General features: G+C 40.9%; 1 protein-coding gene across 1 annotated transcript; it reads right to left on the minus strand.

Annotated features, from left to right (window-relative positions):
- Positions 1 to 6,122: 6,122 nt before the first annotated feature.
- PLA2G12A (phospholipase A2 group XIIA) lies at positions 6,123 to 20,175 on the minus strand. Its single transcript, XM_077778476.1, has 4 exons — positions 19,842 to 20,175; positions 10,246 to 10,322; positions 9,144 to 9,309; positions 6,123 to 7,052 (listed from the first exon to the last, which is right to left on the minus strand). The coding sequence occupies exons 1-4, from the start codon at positions 20,050 to 20,052 to the stop codon at positions 6,934 to 6,936; spliced, it is 573 nt and encodes a 190-aa protein (XP_077634602.1). The 5' UTR covers positions 20,053 to 20,175; the 3' UTR covers positions 6,123 to 6,933.
- Between the last annotated feature and the right edge of the window lie 2,409 nt (positions 20,176 to 22,584).

A 22,584-nucleotide genomic window follows, 5' to 3' on the forward strand; every position in this document is an offset into this window, starting at 1 on the left:
GATACTTAAGTATAAGGGATCCGTCTTCAATAGATAATACCCTAGCTGAGAGAGTAAAATTAAAATCCAACTTGATAACTTTTCCCACGTATGCCCGCGTCATTAACTAGAATATGAAATCAGAGGATTTTTCTCACCCAACGCCATTTACTGTCCATTGTGTGTGCAAAACATCTCAGAAATCTGGTTTTGTAACTTACTCTGTAGTCAAGATGTAGCATATCACTCTAGGCCTTGTATGGTTGTTGTGGAGATTAACTGAAATGACCAATGAAGTTTTGGGGTGCTGGTGGGGTGGTCAGGAGCCGAGGACCAAGAAAGAATTCTTGAAGATGTTTCTGGTGCAAAAAGGTGATTTTATTAAAGCACAGACACAGGACACGTGGGCAGGTAGAGCTGCACTGGGGCTGTGACGGGTAACAGGTCTACGCTACGGAATTGGAGGCGGTAAAGAGTAAAAGGAGGCCTTTTATACGCTAAAGAGGACTTCTGAGATGCCTGAGGCCTTGCTATTATCAAGCTAAGGTGGTTATTCCATCTCGCTACTAATTTTAAGATGGTAGGGAGTTCTTGAGAAACGTTTAACTCTGCCAACCTCATGTATTTGTCAATGAGTTGCAGGTTATAAGGAAATTTAATTTCACTTGCCAGTTCCTTCTGCCTTTGTTCCCCATATCACTATGGGTGATGTTGGGGTTCCAGGAACCCGAGTCTATAGGTTTCTGGAAATTAGGCTGTTGATAAGATTGCCTTTTTCTTGGGGCACCTGGGTGACTCCATCAGTTAAGCATCCAGTTATGGCTCAGGTCATGATCTCGGGGTACGTGAGTTGGAGCCCCACACCGGGCTCTGTGCTGGCAGCTGGGAACCTGGAGCCTGCTTTGGATTCTGTGTCTCTGTGTCTCTTTGCCCCTTCCGACTCACACTCTGTCTCTCAAAAATAAAAATGGTTGCCTTTTTCTTGCAATTTACTAAGATATTTGTAAACTGGAGACCTATGTCCTGTATGACTGTGATTTCTATCAGTTAACCGTTCGTTTTCTTTCCTTTCGTCTGTTCTTGGGCATCTGAGTGCCTGAGGAATAGCACACATGTCCCATGGGGTGGGGGGCTAGCTTGTATTTTGCCCTCAACCTGCCTTATGCTCCTTAAAACAGTGCCTGGCTCGCGAAGAGCTCCAACTGTTTTTGTTACCACCATCTTTAGCTCATTGAAAGCAAGATTTGTCCCCATTAGGGGAAACAGTTGCTTAGCATGTAGGAGGTGCTCAGTAAATATTTATCCATTGAATGAGATCCAGGGTTTCAGCATTTGCACTCTGGACTTTATCCAGTCTGAATGTGTTATCTGGCCACCAGAACTTCCTGTCCTTTTGCCTAATTTTCAGGGTCTTCTCTGCTTGAGTCCTGAAAACACTCCCCCCACATAGGTGTGGAACCCCAGTTGGCTGACTTCCCACTTATCTGAAAGGTACAGATGAAAGGAAAAGTTTTATTCCCCCCCCCAGTATCTCGTTATCTCAGAATATTGTATTACTTTTTATAGCATATGTATGTGGTTATATTTTAAAGTAAGACTTTGTCTGCCTGAAGACGCAAATACAAAGCATTTTGGGATACTTATTTCAGAATTATAAATGTGTAATTTTAGCCTTTTAAAGCAATAGCTATCCCAATAAAATGAGTGCCGAGGATTGGAAAACAGGCTGCCTAGATTCTAACCCCGGCTCCACCATTTTCTTAGCTGTGAGACATTGCACAAGTAAATCAGTTTAACCCCTGCCAGCTTCAAATTCTCATCTGTATAATGGGAAGCAAGCTTACTCAAGTTTTGGAGACAGTAACTGTCAGCCTCCTAGAACAGTACCTGGCTCACAGGAAGCTTTCAGTACAGTTTTAGCTACTGACAGAGCTTCCTGTCCTTTTGCCTAATTTGGCCTAGACCAGTTCTCAAACCCTGGCCTCTGAGGCAGCAGTAGGGACCTCATCAGGGAACTTACTAGAAATGCAGACTCCTGGGACCTACAGAATCAGATCTCCTGGAGGCTGGGTGGGGCTCAGCAGGGGTTTTAATGCCAGAATCCAATGACTCGGCTGCCCTATCTTCTTTGAAAACCACCAACATAGACTAATTAGAATCCTACCAATCCCACCTTCTTAAAGAAGGTTAAAAAAACAAAAACAAACCCAACACGAAAGCAAATCCATATTATTAAAATAATCAAGATACATTAAAGACTGAAAGGTAACTGACAGGATGGCTTAAATGTCACTTTCATAGAACTTACTGAAAGGTCTTAGCCATTGTCACCTATACTAAAAATGAAACATACGGAACAAAATTCAGAGACAATTCTCAAATTTTGGTCTCTTTTTTTCACTTTACCCCACTAAGCCTGATTTTCCCTATATAAATCACAGAAATATTAGATTCCTATCATTGTGATTCCTATACTAAGCTGAAAGCCAACAAAAAAATGTTTGTAAAGTTGTCTGCAGGGAAACTTTGAAAAAGGTCTTAGAAAGCTGTAAACCTGAGGCAGAAAAGCCCAACATCCCTACTGCTATATATAGTATACATCACTATTGCAAAGAGGACACTAGTTTCTAGTTATTTTTATGAATAATTTTTGTATACTGGTTACACGGACTCATTCTTGCTTTTATTTAGGATTTGAGCAGCTGACTGGATTTGTAAGGTCAGGCAGTGAGGAAAAACTGCAAACTAAGGGGGCTATTCAATCATTTTAACCAGTCCTGAATTATATATTATACAAGACCCGGATGAATATATTACAAGCAATATCAGTAAACTTGAACTATGGAATGAAATATATGTGGAAGGATCTTACCTAATAGGTTTCACTCTACTCCAAATTTACTGAAGCCAGTCTACTAAACAGTTGTTTTTATGGGGACTCCATTGTCTTCTCTTTGCTAGATGTTACTGTTATGTACCAGGAGAAAATAATGTACACTTTGATTTCCTGATAATATTGTATTTCTATATATACTGACAGAAATACCACTTTTTCATTTTAGGGAGAATTTGTTATAAAGCTAAGAAAACATTTAAATTAATATTACTAGTATAGTCTATGGGTTTGCTGAAGGAATGTCTGTTCGAGATGCATTTAATTTGCTTTTATCCTCATTACTTCAATTCTTTCTTCCTTAGAGCTTCTCTGTGCCTCAGTTTTTCCACCTATGAAATGAATACAGCCATATCTGTCCCTGGAAGAAGTGTATCAAAAGATTTTAAAGACATAGGCATTATTTAAAGGGAATATAATTTTATTCAAAAATATCAGTATTATGTTTCTTGCAGGGAGCTGCTGAAAGCTAGTTTTGGGGTTTTCTTTTTTTTTTTTTTTTAATGAGTTCATTCTATGGATAGGGAAAATACCATTCTTAATATCTAAATACATGCCCTGTGGTACATAATTCAAGCGAAGACATTAGTAAGAACTCATATTCAGCTTAATATATATGTGCACACAGACCTCACTATACAGATGTACATGGGTTAACATATATACATATTTCCCAGCTCTGTTTGCTGGGAGGGTCTAGCAGCACTGACATCCCAGTAGCAGTGAGCACATCCAGTACCCAAAAACTGGTTTCTAAGTTCCACTAGAAACCCTTCTCCAATAAAAGGGATTGGTGCAATTTGGAGAAGAAGCAGAGTCTAGTGCTGGAAATATACAAGACGAGCCCAGAGCAACTTTCCTACATTCTTGCCAGAAAGTATGGAAATGTTCGGAAGTCAAAAGGATGGGGACAGATCAAAGACACACAGAACCTCCCTGGTGGTCTAGTGGGTAGGATTCGGTGCTCTCAAAGACACACAGGAGCCAACCGGACATAACTCCCAAGAGCCAAGCTGGAACAATTTGAGCAACAAAATTAACATTGCCCAGAGTCTAAAGGAAATATACACGAGTCCATACTGATATAAATTAGTGAGGTGGGGGTGCCTGGGTGGCTCAGTCAGTTGAGTATCCAACTTCAGCTCAGGGTTCATGGGTTTGAGCCCCGTGTCAGGCTCTGTGCTGACCCCTTGCTCAGACCCTGGGGCTACTTCAGACTCTGTATCTCCTCTCTCTCTGCTCCTCCCCACCTTGTGCTCTGTCTCACTCTGTCTCTCAAAAATAAATAAATATAAAAGCAAAACTTAAAAAAAAAAATTTGAGGTGGGAGGAGACAAATCTTTCTTACAGAAAAATTCCAAGCACTACGTAAAGATACTCCCCCTTCCAGGACGTGGAACAGAATCTTGCCCACTCACCACCTCCCGTAGATGGACGTGAGGGCCGGCTTCCAAAGAACAGAAGTATGCAAAGAGCAAAATAAGAAGTGTCCAGAGTTAACACACCATCAAGTTGTCAACATTCAATTACTGCTATGATTTGATGAGAAGAACCCTTCTTCACCTTTGTGGTTTTCTTCCAAAATATCCATAACCCCAGTGCAATTATGAGGGAAACCTCAGAGAAGCTCAAATTGAGGGGCGTTCTGCAAAATACTGACTAGTACTCCTCAAAACTGTCAAGATTATGAAAAACAAGCCTAAGGAACCATCACAGCCCAGAGGTTTATCAGACATGATGACTAAATGCAATGTAGTATCTTATGTTTCATGGTTATGTAAAATGTTAGGGGTAGGAGTACAGAGCAAGTCTAGATTATTTTAGCAACTTTTCTGTAAATCTTAAAACTATTCCAAGATCAAAATCTTCATATAAACAGTTTCTACTGATCTTTGTCTATAATTTATGACCATGAATTAAATATTTTACAGAATTAAAATCTGAGTCTGTCCTCTTGAAAAACCAATGCTGCCAAGAAAAACCCATGAATTTATTATTAAAGTTACCCGGTCAAGTATTTCAATAGTAAATATTGATAAGAGATTAAATATTGAATAATGGCTTATAAAATTGTTGCCTTTTAAAAAGTCTGAAAAGTATCAATTAAGGGTTCCAAACATTTAAGTTAGACCCCAGTTTGCTCCATTAATCAGAAGAGATACTCTTGCCTGGTCTCATAAAGAACACATCTCTTAGCAGAATAGCTCTCCCATCTCGGTTTGGGAAGTTATTAGGTTCTCAGAAATGATATATATCCAAGGTTAGGAATGTGGCCCTTTCTCTAGAACATAGTTTTCTCTCTGCCCACTTCTGCCTGTAATGACTTAAGAACACCCACTTCTCTGGAGCTGCTTTCTCGGACATTCCAAGCAGTTCATCCTAATAACTTTGGCCATAGGCTACCCAAGAGTTATATATGGCTTCAACACACACAGACATTTTCAGAGACAGTTAAGGGTCTGGGATTTGCTTTTAAACATCTGCTAATAATTTTCAACGTAAGAAGTCTATAAAAGAGGGGCGCCTGGGTGGCTTAGTCGGTTAAGCGTCCGACTTTCACTTAGGTCATGATCTCGCGGTTCGTGGGTTCGAGCCCCGCGTCGGGCTCTGTGCTGACTGCCAGCTCAGAGCCTGGAGCCTATTTCAGAGTCTGTGTCCCCCTCTCTCTCTGACCCTCCCCTGCTCACGCTGTCTCTCTCTCTCTCCTAGAAATAAATAAAAGTATATTAAAAAAAAAAAGAAGTCTATAAAAGATAGCTTTGTATCTTCTTTTACCATCCGTTTTGACTCCAGTTAAACTTAAAAATTTTTTTTTCAAAAGCAATGTTTAGCAAGACCACTTTTAGGAAAAGGTTACAGTCTTAAAAATATACCTGAATGTACTCTGAGGACCAAGTACTAGGGAGTAACAACAAAGCAGGGCAGCATATAATGCTCTAATGTGTATGTGAAGTACCTTTTCACTTGTCTTATTGTCTCTTCAATTTAGCCAAAGGTTATAGCAAAATATGATATTTGTCATATGAATACTTCATGAGATGGGAGTGGCTATTCATCTGAATTTTGTTCATGTCACATAACATAATACTTAGCTATCCTGGTTTTGCTCCCCGAGAGGCCACCAGCTGCTGGCTTCAATTTTACCAGAAAAAGAGACATGGAGACCTTGTCCTTATAACCAATCTTGTCATTAATAGAAATGAGACTTCTCATACGTGGATATTGAGAAACTTAACAGAAGACCATGGCGGAAGGGAAAGGGAAAAATAATAGTTATTTATTTTTTTATATTTTTTATATTAAAACAGAAGGAGGGAGGCAAACCACAAGAGACTCTTAAATACAGAGAATGGAGGGTAGATGGGGGATTGGGGGGTGGAGAATGGGTGATGGGCATTGAGGAGGGCACTTTTTGGGATGAGCGCTGGGTGTTGTATGAAGTGACAAACCATGGGAATCTACCCCAAAAACCAACAGCACACTTTACACACTGTATGTTAGCCAATTTGACAATAAATTATATTTTAAAAAAAAAAACCAAAACTAAAATAATAGAGTAAGGCTTATTCATATGGTCTATGGGCTACAGGAAAACAGCATCTTGTGTGTTAATTAAAATAGAGAAAAAATAAAGTCAGATCCTTCGGGCATAATATATACTTAAAATTTTGTAATAAACATATTTCTAAGTGAAGATTTCCCCACATTTTCAAATAAGATAATGCTGAACACACACTGTAATCAATTTTACACTTGACCTCATTGTTTTGGTAAATACAGTTGTGAAAGTTGAGTTACAGACTCAACTTCTTTTAAAATATTCTCCCCTTAACATGCACCTCTTTCCGAGACTGGTCAAGACAACTTGGCACACGAAGGCAGCAATGTCCAGGAAGATCATCTCCCCCACTTTTGGCTTTAGTTTGAAGTTTTAATGTCAAAAGAAATCTTAAAATAATCCTTTCACAAAAGTAAGGCAGCTTTATGCGATAAAAACGTTCTTTCTTCGTCAAAGGTTATGTTCTGTCCTCCTCTGCTGTCGACACCTGTCAGCATCTTCTTCAAAGATCACTCTTTTCTTCATAGCGACACCTACACGCGGCCCGCTGGCTGTCCAGGTACGGTTTGCAGCCTAAATGTATAACACTGTCAAACAAGAGCTCCACTGCTGTTTCACATGCTGCGAAGTAAGAAAGCGCCGTTACCACTTGGCAACCGCAGAGCACTGCTCTCTCCTCACGTACATTGCATGTTACAGCACGATGTCAAGCACATGCTTGGTGGGCACCTAACAGGTGACGTCACCCTCCCACACCCCCGCAAGCCAGAGTGGCCACATACAGACTGTGGGTGTCAGCACCTTTGACCTGTATCTGCTTTGTTTGCTCGCAACTGTTTAGTTTTTTACGTACTCAGCAAACAAGTCTCTCTCAATAGTACTGATTATGATTAGTTCATCCCTGTTAATTTTCCTTTTATCTGAAAAATACCATGATTAAAGATGCCTTAGAACACTCAAAGTTTGCGTTTCAATAAAAGGTTTTTAGGTGTAGAAGAAATAAACGTTAAAAACAGAGAAACCTCCAAACACTTAATTATGACCAATGACTTCTAAGAATCGATCACATATCATTTAAGATGCTTAAGGTAAATGGACTCCACAGTCTTTTTCTCTCTCTTTCTCATTAACCACATTTGGCTTGGGAAGAGAGACACAGGAACCAAAAAACACTTTTCCCCTGGCAGGGTTTAAATCATTTTTTAGGGGAAAAAAATGTAATATGGGGTACTTGGGTGGCTCAGTCAGTTAAGCGTTCGACTCTTGATTTCAGTTCAGGTTATGATCTCACCACTCATGAATTTGATCCCTGTGTCAGAGCCTAACAGTGCAGAGCCTGCTTGGGATTCTCTCTCTCCCTCTCCTTCTGCTCCTCTCATGTGCTCGCTCGCTCTCAAAATAAATAAATAAACTTAAAAAAAAGGTAATAGACTTTTCTTATTTTCAGAAGCCTAGAGCAGCCAGATTAGATTATCTTAATACACGCCACTTACAGAGACATAGCACAGAGTGGCTTTTAATTGTCCAAACTTCCAGTTTCAAATACTCATGTTAAGGAAGAAACTATTCATTGCGAAATCTTGACATTTTCAAAGTTCTCTAAAAGGCTGTGTCATTAAGGGACACAACCACCACAGAAGCCGAAAGGCTATAATTATTAGACAGGGCATTGCAAGGAAACTGGCTATGTCATTTAGCCACACTAGTAGGTCCTTAGATCCGGAGACAGGAGATACATCCATGCACGCTTCAGCAGGACAACTAGTTGACCTTAGCCGAAAGCACGCAAGGGCATTCAGAGGCTGGGAGCTCAAACTGCACCTGCGGCAGAGATTTCTTCCTTGACAGTTATTACTAGGAATTCAGAATCAGACGCTGTAAATAGGACACTGTCTGGGCAAGACTGTAGTAGACAGAACACCAAGTTTATAACCAGAAATATGCAACTTGGGACAAGTTACTTCATTCTGAACCTGTTTCTTCCTTCCTTGAAAAATGGGTATACCACAACCTTCTTGTGTCGCTTTTTGTGAACACTGAGGAAAACCTACCTAAGATATGTAGCAATGATATCTTATGAAAAGTGCTTCTTAAAAAGTTAGTTTCCTTTCCTGCCCCTTATCTTCTGATTTCAATGTACAGTAAATACTTCAGCTGGACAGTGAAGAGGTTTTGTAATTTCTAGTATTTATACAGTGACCTGTACTTCCACAAATATTTCATTTTATACTTGTGATGACTCTGTGAAGTGCATATTACTGCTTTTATGAATGAGAACACCGAAGCACCTTTACCCTTTGCTGATTTTGATTTGTGTCCCTTCACTGTGAGTACGACTATGTGCTGAATCCTGTGAGTCCTCCTAGCAAACCTGGGGGTGGTTTGGGGGACCCTCCTGACAGAGATACATATGAAGGGACAGGGTTAAGGCTCAAATCTTCTAGAACTTCCCACTCCAAATACAACGTGTAATACTCTTAAAATCACTGGATCCAGGGTCTCAAACTTTAGGCTCCGGAGAATTATAGACATACTACAGGGCACAAGACTTTGGATGAATTCTTCTCTGCCTTGCACAGCCCAGTCCCAAGGGTTCCTAACACTTTTGGCTTCCATGACTATAACTCATTTGAGGTGACAAAACCAATGACTCCTCATCTCAAAAAACTGAAGGGGCCGTGTCACGACTGATAAGGTGGCACACAGCCTTACCCTGAACATGCTGAGCCAGCCCGAGTGTCTTCTGCACGTTCCGGCAGATCTTAGAGAGGCAGTACTGGAATTCCTCATCACAGTCGTTCTTGCTTTTGCCACAGGTCTCGTAGCACCTGTCGTGCTGGTTGCAGCACTTTGTCAGGGAAGGGATGCCAATATCGAGCTGAAAGAGGCATTTGGATGGATTACTGCCGATGAAATTCACAACTCCTCTGCCGAAGCACTGCATTCAAACAGACTGAGAAATCAAGGACAATGACTGCTGCGTAATTTCCAAAATCCATTTCTGTCTACAAATTTTTCCGTGTTATTTCTACATCTTCCCATTACTCACCCACACCCACCACTGTTCTCTCCCTCTCAGCCATGCCTCAAACTCCTTATTTTGCAATAGTCACAGTTATCTGCTGGTAACAAACGTAACTTCCAGTTTTCCAAACCACCAAACAAAGTTTTAACAACAGAAAGGTCAGGCTAAGACCAAAGATTGATTTGGGGATATTCCAAAGTGTTTTGTACCTCTCCCCCTGTAAAATGGTCTTTATGTGAAATATCACTGAAAACTTTTAAGCTCCTACAACTCATATTTTATGTTATTATACTTCAATTTTTGAGTGTTAATCCACTTCCTAAATATACTGTTTCTTCGAATCTATAACTTATCTTTATCTGGTTTAAATAACTACATTCAAAACTCTTGTGTCTAGGAACCACTCATAAACATTTTTCCCCACAAAAGCTATCCCACTGAGCCTAGTTTTAATATAGAAAATATTAGGCTTTATTTATACTTTTTCATCCTAAGGAGCATTACTTCTATACTCCAAACTTTTAAGCTATGTGTCTGACATGAGGAAATCTCATTTCAACAGTATTAACATCTACAAGGTTAAAAAATAAAACATGAATTTTAGTCCATTTAGTTTTGTCAGAACTTATTAAATGTTTTAACAATAAAAGAATATACTAGACCTAATTACCATTATAATAACAAAACTTACTTGTGAACCTGAGCACACTGACAGTCTTGCATTAGTAAGAGTACCTGGATAGCCTACCAATCATAAAACGTATCAAATAAGAAAATAATAATATTTACGTGAACACCAAATAGTGGAGAGCCACATCCATTAGGCGGGGAGGGTTTATAGCCATAACGTGGGAAAGGCTTAGATCCTATAAAATATAAATGGTATCATAATTAATTTTCAAATACGACAGAAAATACATATGCAAAAAGGTCTATGATGTGCTATGCTAGCATTGGAAATATTTACTATTAAATTTTTTTCAATGTTTATTCATTTTTTTGAGATATAGAGTGCAAGTGGGGGAAGGGCAGAGAAAGAGGGAGACACAGAATCCAAAGCAGGCTCCAGGCTCTGAGCTAGCACACAGCCCGACTCGGGGCTCAAACTCACAAACTCACGATCATGACCTGAGCGGAAGCTAGACGCTTAACCAGCTGAGCCATCCAGGTGGCCCGGAAATATTTCATATTTAGATACTGACATAAGTGAGTGTCTTTATTCGAAGCCTATACCATATAAAAGCTTACTTTGGACTTTAGGAAATCTCATAGGTTACTTGCCAGACTGGTCCCATATGTATGACAGATAAATCCACCTTATCTCCCTGTATATTCTAACACTTACATCTTTTGGTTAAAAACTTACAGGGCAAGAACTATATACTTCAGTCGATACTCCACTGCACACAAACATCAATAACCATTAACTAACCAGTTTACTCATAGAGCTTAACGCTAAGAAAGATAAGGTTAAGACATTACAGGACCACACATTCTAGTCTGCACTCCAGCCAACCATTTCACAAATATACTCCTTTTCCAGCTAAACAAAAAGGTCAGGAATAAAGATAGCTTGGTGAACCATATTACTACAGTTATATTCTCCCTAACAGCATAATGGTTCAATAACAAGGAGAAAGATGACTTTATCACAGCAATCTTTTTTTTAAATTTTTTTAATGTTTATTATTTTGAGAGAGAGACAGAGTGTGAGCAGGGGAGGGGCAGAGAGAAAGGGAGACACAGAATCTGAAGTAGGTTCCAGGCTCTGAGCTGTCAGCACAGAGCCCGACGCGGCGTTCAAACTCCCACCTCGAGATCACGACCTGAGCCAAAGTCGAACGTTCAACCGACTGAGCCACCCAGGCGCCCCTATCACAGCAATCTTAAATGCTGCAAGATACATCAGAAGTCTCTCTCCTTAAGTAATATAGAAATGATTCCAATATACCCAACAGGCACCTAACTTTCTCTTGAATGTTTCTCACAATCCTCCTACTGTCAAGAAATAGCCTATTGCGTTGTGGAACAGCACTAACTGTTAAATTCTCTCTTGTTTTCTTGTAAATTCTACCTATAAACAATCCTCTACCACTTGGGGAACACAAAACAAGCCAGTTACCTATTTTACATCCTAATCCTCCCAACATCTGGGACTACCATTTATCTTTAATTTTAAGAGCAAAACATCCCCAAGTATTCCAAATACTTCCCCAGAATTGCTTACTTAAGAGAGACACAAAGTATCCACCAACTTTCATCTAAATAATATTTATTACTACAAGACTTAAATAAAGGTAAGGTTACCCTCCAAAAGTAAAGGGAGGGGGGAAAAAGCAACCTTTCTGGTAATCAGCCATCAAAATAAGTAACTCCCTCAAAGTAAGGATCTAAAAATGGTTGGAATTGCTAAGACTTACATGCTTGACTGAGGTGACAAAGTAGAGCCTGAAGAGAGTATAAGCTCATGAAGATACAAAGCTTTAGCCTGCAGCACCCAGTCTGAAGAACAGTATGTACAACGAGAATGGTTATGACCAATCGAGGAATCAGGAGGCAGAAGCTGATCTGGTTTCCCCAGCACTGTCCCAAAAGGATGGTTGGTTCTGGGCCCTTGGAAAATGAAGGAACATACCTCCAGCTCTCAGGGACCAGTCACTGTGATCCTTCAACTCCTACTTTTAGTCTTTCATTCTTAAGAAAACAATTTATGATTTGGCTTTCCACTTAAAAGGGCCCACAGAGGGAGGATATACTAACCACTTGAAAGTCTTAACTGGCACCTCAAACTCAAAATGTACCTCCTGACATTCATCCCCAAACCTGCTCCATCCACAGTTCCCTCTTCTCAAGCAAAAGCCTCCAAGCTTCCGGGTGCTCAGGATAATACCTTAGCCATCACTGACTCTCACTTTCTTATATCCCACATCCATGCCAGCAGGCAGTATGTCCTGTTGACTCTACCTTTAAAATATTCAGAATCTAATCACTCCTTACCACCTCCACTGCTACCGTCCTGCTTAAAGCCACCATGGATTACTGCCATAATGTCCTAGTGTCTCCCTACTGTGCTTTCCCCACCCCACCCCACCTCACCCCACCTCAACTATAGTCTATTCTCAACACTGAACCTGAGCGATCCTATTAAGATATGTTAGAGCAAGTCTTCCCTCTGCCCAAACCCCTCCAAGGGCTTCTCATCTTATTCAGAATAAAAGCTAAAATCCTTTCAATGCCTATAAATTCGGTATACTCTGCACCTCTACACACACACACCATGACTTCTCTGACCTCATCTCTTCACTATTCTCTCTCTTCTCTCCCTTTCTTCCACACTTCATTCCATGACATCTGACCTCTTTGTGGTTCCACAGACATTCCAGGTCTACTCCTGCCTCTGTGCCATCGAACCTGCCTTCTTCTATGTGGGTGTTCTTTCTCCTCATACCTACGGTTATTCCTTCACTTTCTCAGCAAGGCCTTCTGTGACCATACCGTTCGTAGCACGCATAACCTTCAAACCTACTGTATCATTAACCTACTTATTATCTGTCTCCCCATACTAAAACATTAACTCCTTTAAGGCAGGAATTTCATTTTGTACCTTCAAAATCTAGAACAGTGCCTGCTATATGGTTAGGTTCCCAATAAATATTTGCTAATGAATGAATGAGGAGATGACTTGGAAGGCAAATCCCCATGGCAGTTCTAATAGTCCTTATAAATAAACTGGGACTCCTGCTCATCCTTCCATCTCCTTTTAGTTCAGTGAGCATTAATCAACCTCCAAATACTGATCACTTCTAGTTTGTCACACATCTTTAAAATGTGCCATCTCAAACTGAACACCACTAGGTATGATGGTGTACTTGAGCCTAAGAGAGTTCTCAGTGGTTAAGATACATCAGACAGTAGGAAAAACCATCAGTTCTTTCTAAAGGAAATTTTTTAATATCTAATGCTAGAGACTTAGCACTTCTACAGTTTAAATTTTGAGTCTAAATATTAGATTGCGAATCTCTTGTTAGTTCATTATTCAGGACTGTTCACATTTTTTTAAACTTTACTTTTATTTTATTAAAAAAAATTTTTTTTTAACTTTTTTTGTTTCTGAGAGAGAGAGAGACAGACAGAGTGAGCAGGGGAGGGTCACAGAGAGAGACAGAGATACAGTATCTGAAACAGGCTCCAGGCTCTGAGCTAGCTGTCAGCACAGAGCCCGACATGGGGCTCGAACCCATGAACAGTGAGATCATGACCTGAGCCAAAGTTGGCCACCCAACCGACTGAGCCACCCAGGCGCCCCTTATGTTACTTTTTTTTTTTTTTTGAGAGAGAGACAGAGCGGAAAAGAGAGGGAATCCCACGCAGACTCCGTGCTGTCAGTGCAGAGCCTGATGTGGGGCTCAAACCCATAAACCATGAGATCATGAGCTGAGCCAAAACCAAGAGTGGGATGACTGAGCCACCCAGGTGCCCTGTTCAGCATATTTTAAATTTAGAGCTATCTACCCAGTGTTACTGCTCCCACATATGCACAAACTTGAGACACAGACATTAACCAGGGCAGACATCTGCTACACCCTGCCATAGGTAAGCCGTCTCTATAAGCAGCCATGAAGTCATTAACCCAACCTTTTGGGTAGACGACTCAACCAGTTGTGACTTCATCTAAATCAAGTTCGTCCAGCCTACATTTCTCATGAGAGTATCATGAGAAGCTAGCCATTTGACTTATGGTTTTCTTTGTCCCACCTACCACATGAGAACCCTTCTCAGTGAGTGGACGGAGGCTAGATAAGCATTATATTCTTGGGGAAGCCATTCTATTTCCTTGAAGCTTCATCATGATGCTGTCAGTGGTTTTAACAACCAACTGTTTAGGGGCACCTTGGTGGCTCAGTTCACTAAGTGTCCACCTGTTAGCTTAGGTCATAATCTCAGGGTTGTGAGATCAAGCCCCATATCAGGCTTCACGCTCATTTTTTAAAAAGTTTATTTATTTTGAGAGAAAGAGCGAGAGCAAGTAGAGGAGCGGCAGGGAGGGAAAGAGAAAATCCAAGCAGGCTCTGCACTGCCAGCAAAGGACCCCACATGGGGCTCAAACTCATGAGATCATGACCTGAGCTGAAATCTAGAGTCAGACATTTAACCAACTAAGCCACCCAAGTACCCCACAAATGTTTCTGTCTTGATGCTTTGTTTTATCATCTGTATGGACAGAAGAAATCTAAAAATTTGCCTGAACTGAGGTAATGATAGATGTTGTCTACATATTTTTAAAAAATTTGATGTAAATTCTTCCAAACAGACCAATTTCCTTCCAATTTCCTGAAAGCCACGGAAGCAGATGGCTTCTCAGAAAGGGAAGGCTATTGCAATCCCTATCAACCTAACACCAGCATTCTGCACAAAGCTAGAACAAACAATCCTAAAATTTGTATGGAACCAGAAAAGACCCCAAATAGCCAAAGAAATCATGTTAAAACAACAACAACAACAACAACAACAACAAAACTGGAGGCATCACATTCCCAGACTTCAACATCGATTACAAACTGTAATCACCAAGACACTATGGTACTGGCACAAAAACATACAGATCAATAAAACAGAGAATAATAGAGAACCTAGAAATGGACCCACAAACGTATGACCAACTAATCTTTGACAAAGCAGCAAAGAATATCCAATGGAATAAAGACAGTGTCTTCAGCAAATGGTGTTGGGAAAACTGGACAGCAACATGCAGAAGAATGAACCTGGACCATTTTCTTACACCATACACAAAAATAAGCTCAAAATGAATGAAAGACCTAAACCTAAGATAGGAAGCCATGAAAATCCTAGAAGAGAAAGCAGGCAGAAACCTCTTTGACCTCAACTACGGCAACATCTTACTCAATACAGCTCCAGAGGCAAGGGAAACAAAAGCAAAAATGAACTACTGTAACCTCATCAAGATAGAAAGTTTCTGCACAGCAAAGGAAACAATCAGCAAGCCTAAAAGGCAAACAATGGAATGGGAGAAGACATTTACTAATGACATATCAGATAAACGGTTGGTATCCAAAATCTTTAAAGAACTTACCAAACTCCACACCCAAAAACAAATACTCCAGTGAAGAAATGGGCTAAAGACGTGAACAGACACTTCTCCAAAGAAGGCATCCAGATGGCCAATAGACACATGAAATGATGCTCAACATCACTCATCATCAGGGAAATACAAATCAAAATCAAAATGAGATACCACCTCACACCTGTCAGAATGGCTAACATTAACAACTCAGGCAATGACAGATGCTGGAGAGGATGCAGAGAAAGAGGATCTCTTTTGCACGGCTGGTGGGAATGCAAACTGGTGCAGCCACTCTGGAAAACAGTATGGAGGTTCCTCAAAAAATTAAAAACAGAACTACCCTATGACCCAGCAATTGCACTACTAGGTATTTATCCAAGGTGTGCTGTTTCAAAAGGGCACATGCAGCCCTATGTTTATAGCAGCACTATCAACAATAGCTAAAGTATGGAAAGAAACCAGATGTCCATCGATGGATGAATGGATAAAGAAGATGTGGTCCGTCTGTCTGTCTGTCTATCTACCTATCTATCTACACACAATGGAGTATTACACGGTGATCAAAAAGAATGAAATCTTGCCATTTGCAACTATGTGGATGGAAATGGAGGGTATTATGCTAAGTGAAATTAGTCAGAAAAGGACAAATATCATATCACTTCACTCATATGAGGAATTTAAGGTACAAGACAGATGAACATAAGGGAAGAGAAGCAAAAATAATATAAAAACAGGGAGGGGAACAAAACATAGGAGACTCTTAAATATAGAGGACTGAGGGTTACTGGAGGGGTTGTGGAAAGGGGGATGGGCAAAATGGGTGAGGGGCATTAAGGAATCTACTCCTGAAGTCATTGTTGCACTGTATGCTAACTAACTTGGATGTAAACTTAAAATTAATTAATTACTTAATTTAAAAAAGAAAGAAAGAAAGAAAGAGAAGGCTGTTGGGTCAAAGGGATCACCACTGTGCTCTATAGGAGATGAAGTGTAGAAATGCAAACCTGTTTTCTCAAACACTTGAGATTTTAATTCATGATCATTAATCTGTAGAGGGCCCTTGTGCTACTTTATTTTTCTAGTCCATTCACTCTATTTTCCTCAAATGTCCAATACATTTCTATTCCCATCTTCTCTCAGCTGTGATGCTCTTGATTCCTACTTCACTGAGAAAACCAAGGCAATTAGGAGAGAATTGGCCAATCTATCCACCTAATGAGCATCTGGGCCCATATCCTCTACCTTTGTTCCTATTAACAGGAATATATCCTCTGTGCTCTCGGCCAATGTATTTACACACTGGAACCCACTCCTGTCACTTACCTAAGGACATGGCACAAATAATTATTCTTCTTTCCTGTTGTGTTTTCACTCTCTACTGAATCATTCTCGAAAGCATATAAGTATGTTATTATTTTTCCTAATGACCTAAAAACTTTTTTCCATGTCTGCCCTATTACAGCTAATGGCAACCCCATCCTACCAGTTATTCAGGCCAAAAACTTGTATTCTCTTCACACCTTCCTTCCAAGCCATCAGCAAATCCTTCAAAATATATCCAAAAATCCAACCACTTCTCACCATGTTTACTGCTACAAACCTGGAGAAAACCACCATCGTCTTTTGTCTGAATTCCTGCACTTGTCACCCTGCCTCCCTTCTTGCACTCCCACCTCCCTGGACCCTTGTTATGCTCTGCACCACAGTCAAAGGGATCCTGTTAAAAATCACTGCATGGGTTTACTTATTCGTAATTCTAAACATGTTACAAGCCAATTTTGTTTTCTACTTTTCAGAAGAGATCAGAAAGTTTTCTTCCTCAAATCTTCTCTGTTGTCAGAGAGAAAAAAATTAAGGGAAAAAAACCAGCCACTATCTAATTTGTTCTCCCAAATAACTTACTTCAATCTCAATAAAGCCTTGTTCCCACACTAGGGAGGATGGCCAGAAGGGAGCAAGTCTCCATAAAGCCAATCCTTTTGATAAAACAAAGAAAACTGAATGCAACAAGTCTGTGCCCTTTAATCTGACCACCCTCTCCCTACTGCGAAGGTTTTTTTTTTTTTCTTTCTTTTTTTTAAGCTCCCTTTATCTCTTTACTGCAACTACTAAACACCTCTGAATCACCATGCTCCTCTAGCTTTGGGATTTGTCTGTTTCTGTTTGGTTCTGATTTGGTCACCTGCATTCCAAAATACAGGAAAAGTTGAAACACTGTTCTAGGGAGACTTCTCAGGTAACAGCAATTAAAGAACAATTTTCATTATGCTAGAATTATCAACACGGTGACTTGGAACCACAGTCCTATAAGCTGACAGCATTTACTAAGACACAAAAGGATGCTCACTGATGAATGCCATTTCCTAAATTCTCAAGTTCATTTGCGGGGTTTTTTGTTGTTGTTGTTGTTATGCCAGAGATCTTGCTTTAAACTTCACATGGTAAATTTAGTGGGGCTTGTTGAAGATAAAAAGGGTTGAGTAAAACAAAAGATTAAAGTCATCTTTATAACAAGAATAATAGCCAATCAAATGCAGAGATATTTTAAATGCAAACAAACTCTAGAACCCTTGACTCATAACAAGTAAATGAAGACTGCTCCTTCCAGGCTTTTCCTATCTCAGTAAAGGGCAACTACATCCTTCCTCTGGTTCAGGCCAAAACCTTCGAGTCATCCTTGACCGGCCTTTCTCAGCAGGGCCTTTACACTGGCCGTTCTCTCTGCCTACAGGGTTCCTCCCCCGGATCATCACCGTGTTTTCAGATTTCTTCTTAAATATTATCTTATCAGTGAGACCTTCCCTGAATAGCCTATTTAAATGAGTAAACTGCCTCCCAACACTGCCACTGCTGTTTTTACTACTGTTTTCTAAACACTGTTATACTTCAGACTGCATATACTGCCTATTTGGCTTATTCTACTTATTTAGTTTACTACTGTCTCTCCCCACCAGAATGTAAGCTACATGATGAATTTTGTCTGTTTTCTTTACTACTGAATCTCCAATTGGTAGAACACTTGAGACCTAACTGGCACTCAAGTACTTGTATAGTGACTAAGTAAAATTATATCTGCCTCAGGAAAGGCAACCATTTAATCTTCATATAATTCACTTACTCCTCTTAACAAGCTCTACGACTACAAAACGACAAAAACATCATTCCTGACTGCATACTTGTGGTAACATCTAGGTGTAAATTTAGGAAGGAAACATTCCACACTTCGTAGCATTCAAGACATGGCTCATTCTTTAACTCGATTAACATAAAACTGGAAATTATTTTGAGAATATCAGACAGCAGGTGGCATCACAATTTTACATGACAGAGATTTATTTTAAATTCACCTGCATGCAAGCTGGTTTTACCATTAGTCACTGAGTTCCCTATTACTTTGAGCTGCCAATCATTAAATGAACTAGGCCCAGACTTCTCTTATTGGAAACATGATCTCCCTATCAAAATCTTAACATCTTGAATTTTCAAAGAGAAGCCCTACTATTTTCTCGGAACTGTTACAATATTTAAACATTCAAAAAAAGGCAAGTACTTGAAAAGAAAGATCTCTGCTAAGATACTGAGTTAATTAAAACCAACAATGCCCTCAAATAAGTTCTCAAGATTCAAACAGATTTAAAGTTTAAAAATATGAAAAAGTAAACCAAAACAATTACATGAGTATTAATCAATACTAATTGGAAGGGGGGTCACTGATATCCAAGGAAAGACAGTTCCTACCAAGTCGTGATAGACATTTCTCCAAGAGTTATCAGAACTCTTTCTCAACAACAGAGCACACTAAAAGTCTGTACAAAGGTCGTAATTTATTTTCTGTAGCTCTGTAGAAAAAAAAGAAATTAAAACCAATTATTGAGAAAGTTAAAACGTCGTGATTAAAATTCTCGGTATATATTCTGCATGTTCGGCCGACTAACGGCGCTAAAATACAGAGCAAAAATCAGTGTGTTCCACTCCATTACCTTGATGTGTACGTCACAAAGTTCTTAGGCAACTTCGTGCAATAGCAAAAGAAAAAACGAGAGAAAGAAAAGGTAGTAATTCAAAAGCAATGAAACCAGAACGGAGAATATACCCTTAGGTGACCTCTTACATCCTAACAATAATGGTGTGAGCGTCTAACCTGACTGCTCAAGCTCAAGAACGGGAAGATTCTAGCCGTGATTAAGATTTTCCACGGCTAGAGGACAACGTCAAGGTGTGCCCTGCATCTCACCCCTGCACTACCTCCGTCCCCGCAACACCCTGGAAGCGAGGGCCTCGCAGGGCCCGGGATCCCTCTCACCGTCACTGCACTTATACTGGCAGAGCCCGTCCTCGCCTCCCAGGAGGTCCAAGGCGGCGTTCAGGTACGTGTCTATCTTGTGAACGCCGTTCCGGATGGTCTTCAGGGTGGCCCTCCAGTCGGTGGTCTGAGCCTCCTCCTGGCACCTGAGAGCGGCGGGCAGGAACAGGAGGAGCAGGACGGCGAGCGCGGGCCGCGGGAGCAGGGCCATCCGCGCTGCGCCGGGCCGTGCCCCCCCGGAGCCCACGGCGCGCCCTACGAAGCGGCGCCAGCCCCCAGCTCGCAGTCCCCGGCAGGCTCCATGCCCACGCCCCCTTCCGAACTGGGAGGCGGGCCCTCGCCGCCTTTACTGGGCTCGCCAAGACGCGCGACACGGCGCACGCGCCGACCTGGGCCCGCGGCGCCCTACTCTGCGCCTGCGCCGGAGCGTGGTACGTCAGAGGCCGGGGGACGAGGGAGTGCGGAGGGCAGTTGCGGTCGTCCCCGTCGTAGTAGTGCCCACTTGCGCCTCCGCGCGGGCTCTGGTTAGTTCTGCCTAAGGGTGTAGTATGAACTCAGTACCCGTGTCGGGCACCATTCCCCAAGGAGACCGATTAAATCCGTCCCCAGTGGCTGTGACCGTCGGGATTTTTTTAAAAGCCCCCTCCCGGGTGGTTGTAGGTTACAGCCAGGACAGGGTCAGCCAAGCAGTTTCCTCCCCCACTCGTCCCGAGGAACAAGCTTTTCGGAGGTGTGGACACCGTTGGAGAAATGAGATGCCGTAGCCCCTTACAGAGGCGAAGGGTCCAGCCGAGTTTCATCGCGATTCTGCGTGAGAGGTGGATCCGATTCAGGACCTCGCGTTTCTCGACCGATCTTCTATACCTGCGGTGGCTGCGGCTGGGAGAGCGTAAGCCAGACCGGTCAACCCGAGGCCAAGGTGGTGCCTGCCCGGCAAGCATGAGCTAGAAGCTCCTTTAGAAATTCTCTAAGAAGAAAATAGTTTGTCAATAAAAACTGTTAGGTTTTCTTCCTTGGTAAGGAAGAAATAGTACACTTGGATACGGTTTAAAAAATATTGTAAACATGGTTTTCATACTCAACATACTTTGTAACTTGATAACTATGGTGACGTTTCTCAGTATTTTTCCCTGCGCTATGCAGAATCCTTAATAATTGCAGTGATTTTTGCCAAAGCTATAAATATCCGTTTATTTTAGTATCCGAGAAGTTTCCAAGAATTTCAGAATAACATCAAGGGCAATATTGCAAATATTGGGATTAGGTGTGTATTTTCTTATTAAAATTACCAATAGAGTCTAACTTGGCGTTTTGTGCTTGTCACAAGCTTCATAAGTATAATAAAGGTGCACTTTAGAGTTCGTAAGAATCATATCCTCCTTTATTGAGAAATTACTCTGTGCCATGAACTTCACATACACAATCTCTCACAACCAGAACACTGCTTTGTAAGGATGCAGACTTTGGGTGAGTTAAAAAGGTGTCCCTCCCTACAGACAACAGATGTAGCTCAACCCCAGCCTGCCACCAGGTGTCCCTGGGCTATGATCAACTCACCACAATGGAGGATGAGGAGTCAGGTGTGTTAGGGACAGAGTCAAGGTACAGAGAAGTCTGTGAAGTATCCAGTCAAACCAGGATGCTATTTTTACCTCATGAGATGCCAAAGATTTTTGTTTCTTCATTTTTGGACAGAGCATTTGAAAACATTCAGAAAAGGGAACATAGAATTTTTTTTTTAAAGTTTTCTGGAGCCTTGGTTTTCTCATCTCTAAAGTGTGGGTGAATTAGATGATCTCTAGAGTCCTACCCAGTTCCACCTCCCAATCCTTTAGTCCAGGTCTGGTTCTTTGAAGTGTTCAGAGAAACTATCCCATATGTGAGTATATCTTCCACAAGAAAAAAGAGAACGTAGTAACCTATTTCCAGTCCTCAGTAACTGAAGCTCCAAAGCCTTTCCTTTTTTCCTGTTCTCTGTTCATTTACTCCTTGGTGATCTCACCTAATTTTCTTTTTCTTTTTTTCTTTCTTTCTCTCATTCTTTCGTTCTTTTGTTCGTTCGTTCTTTCGTTCTTTCCTTCCTTTCTCTCTTTCTTTCTTTCTTAAATTTATATCCAAATTAGTATATTGTGCAGCAATGATTTCAGGAGTAGAATCTAGTGATTCATTCCCTACATATAACACCCAGTGCTTATCCCAACAAAGTGTCCTCCTTAACGCACTTTGCCCACTTAGCCCATCCCTCCTCCCACAACCCCTCTAGCAACCCACAGTTCTCTGTTTTGCCACCCTCCCTGTTTTATATTATTTTTCGCTTCCTTTTCCTTCTGTTCCTTTGTTTTGTATCTTAAATTCCACATATGAGTGAAGTCATAGGATATTTGTCTTTCTCTGATTTGTTTCACTTAGCATGATACTCTCCAGTTCCATCCACGTTGTTGCAAATGGCAAGATTTCATTCTCTTTGATCGCCATGTAATATTCCACTCTGTGTGTGTGTGTGTGTGTGTATCACATCTTCTTTATCCATTCATTTGTCAATGGACATTTGGGCTCTTTTCATACTTTAGCTATTGTCAAAGTGCTCCTATAAACATTGGGGGGTGCCAAAAAACAAACAACTTAGTAAAGAAATGGGCAGAAGATATGAACAGACACTTCTCCAAAGAGGACATCCAGATGGCCAACAGACACATGAAACGATGCTCAGCATCCCTCCTCATCAGGGAAATACAAATCAAAA

The sequence above is a fragment of the Crocuta crocuta genome, unplaced genomic scaffold (assembly GCF_008692635.1).
Source record: "Crocuta crocuta isolate KB4526 unplaced genomic scaffold, BGI_CrCroc_1.0 scaffold587, whole genome shotgun sequence".
NCBI lineage: Eukaryota > Metazoa > Chordata > Mammalia > Carnivora > Hyaenidae > Crocuta > Crocuta crocuta.

Excerpts from the sequence above, each read along its gene's own strand:
- PLA2G12A (XM_077778476.1), bottom strand. The coding sequence starts at position 20,052 with ATGGCCCTGCTCCCGCGGCCCGCGCTCGCCGTCCTGCTCCTCCTGTTC. Across the intron at positions 10,323-19,841 it reads CCAGTATAAGTGCAGTGACG|GATCTAAGCCTTTCCCACGT; the intron begins GTGAGAGGGATC and ends TATATTTTATAG. Across the intron at positions 9,310-10,245 it reads CTCCACTATTTGGTGTTCAC|CTCGATATTGGCATCCCTTC; the intron begins GTAAATATTATT and ends TGCCTCTTTCAG.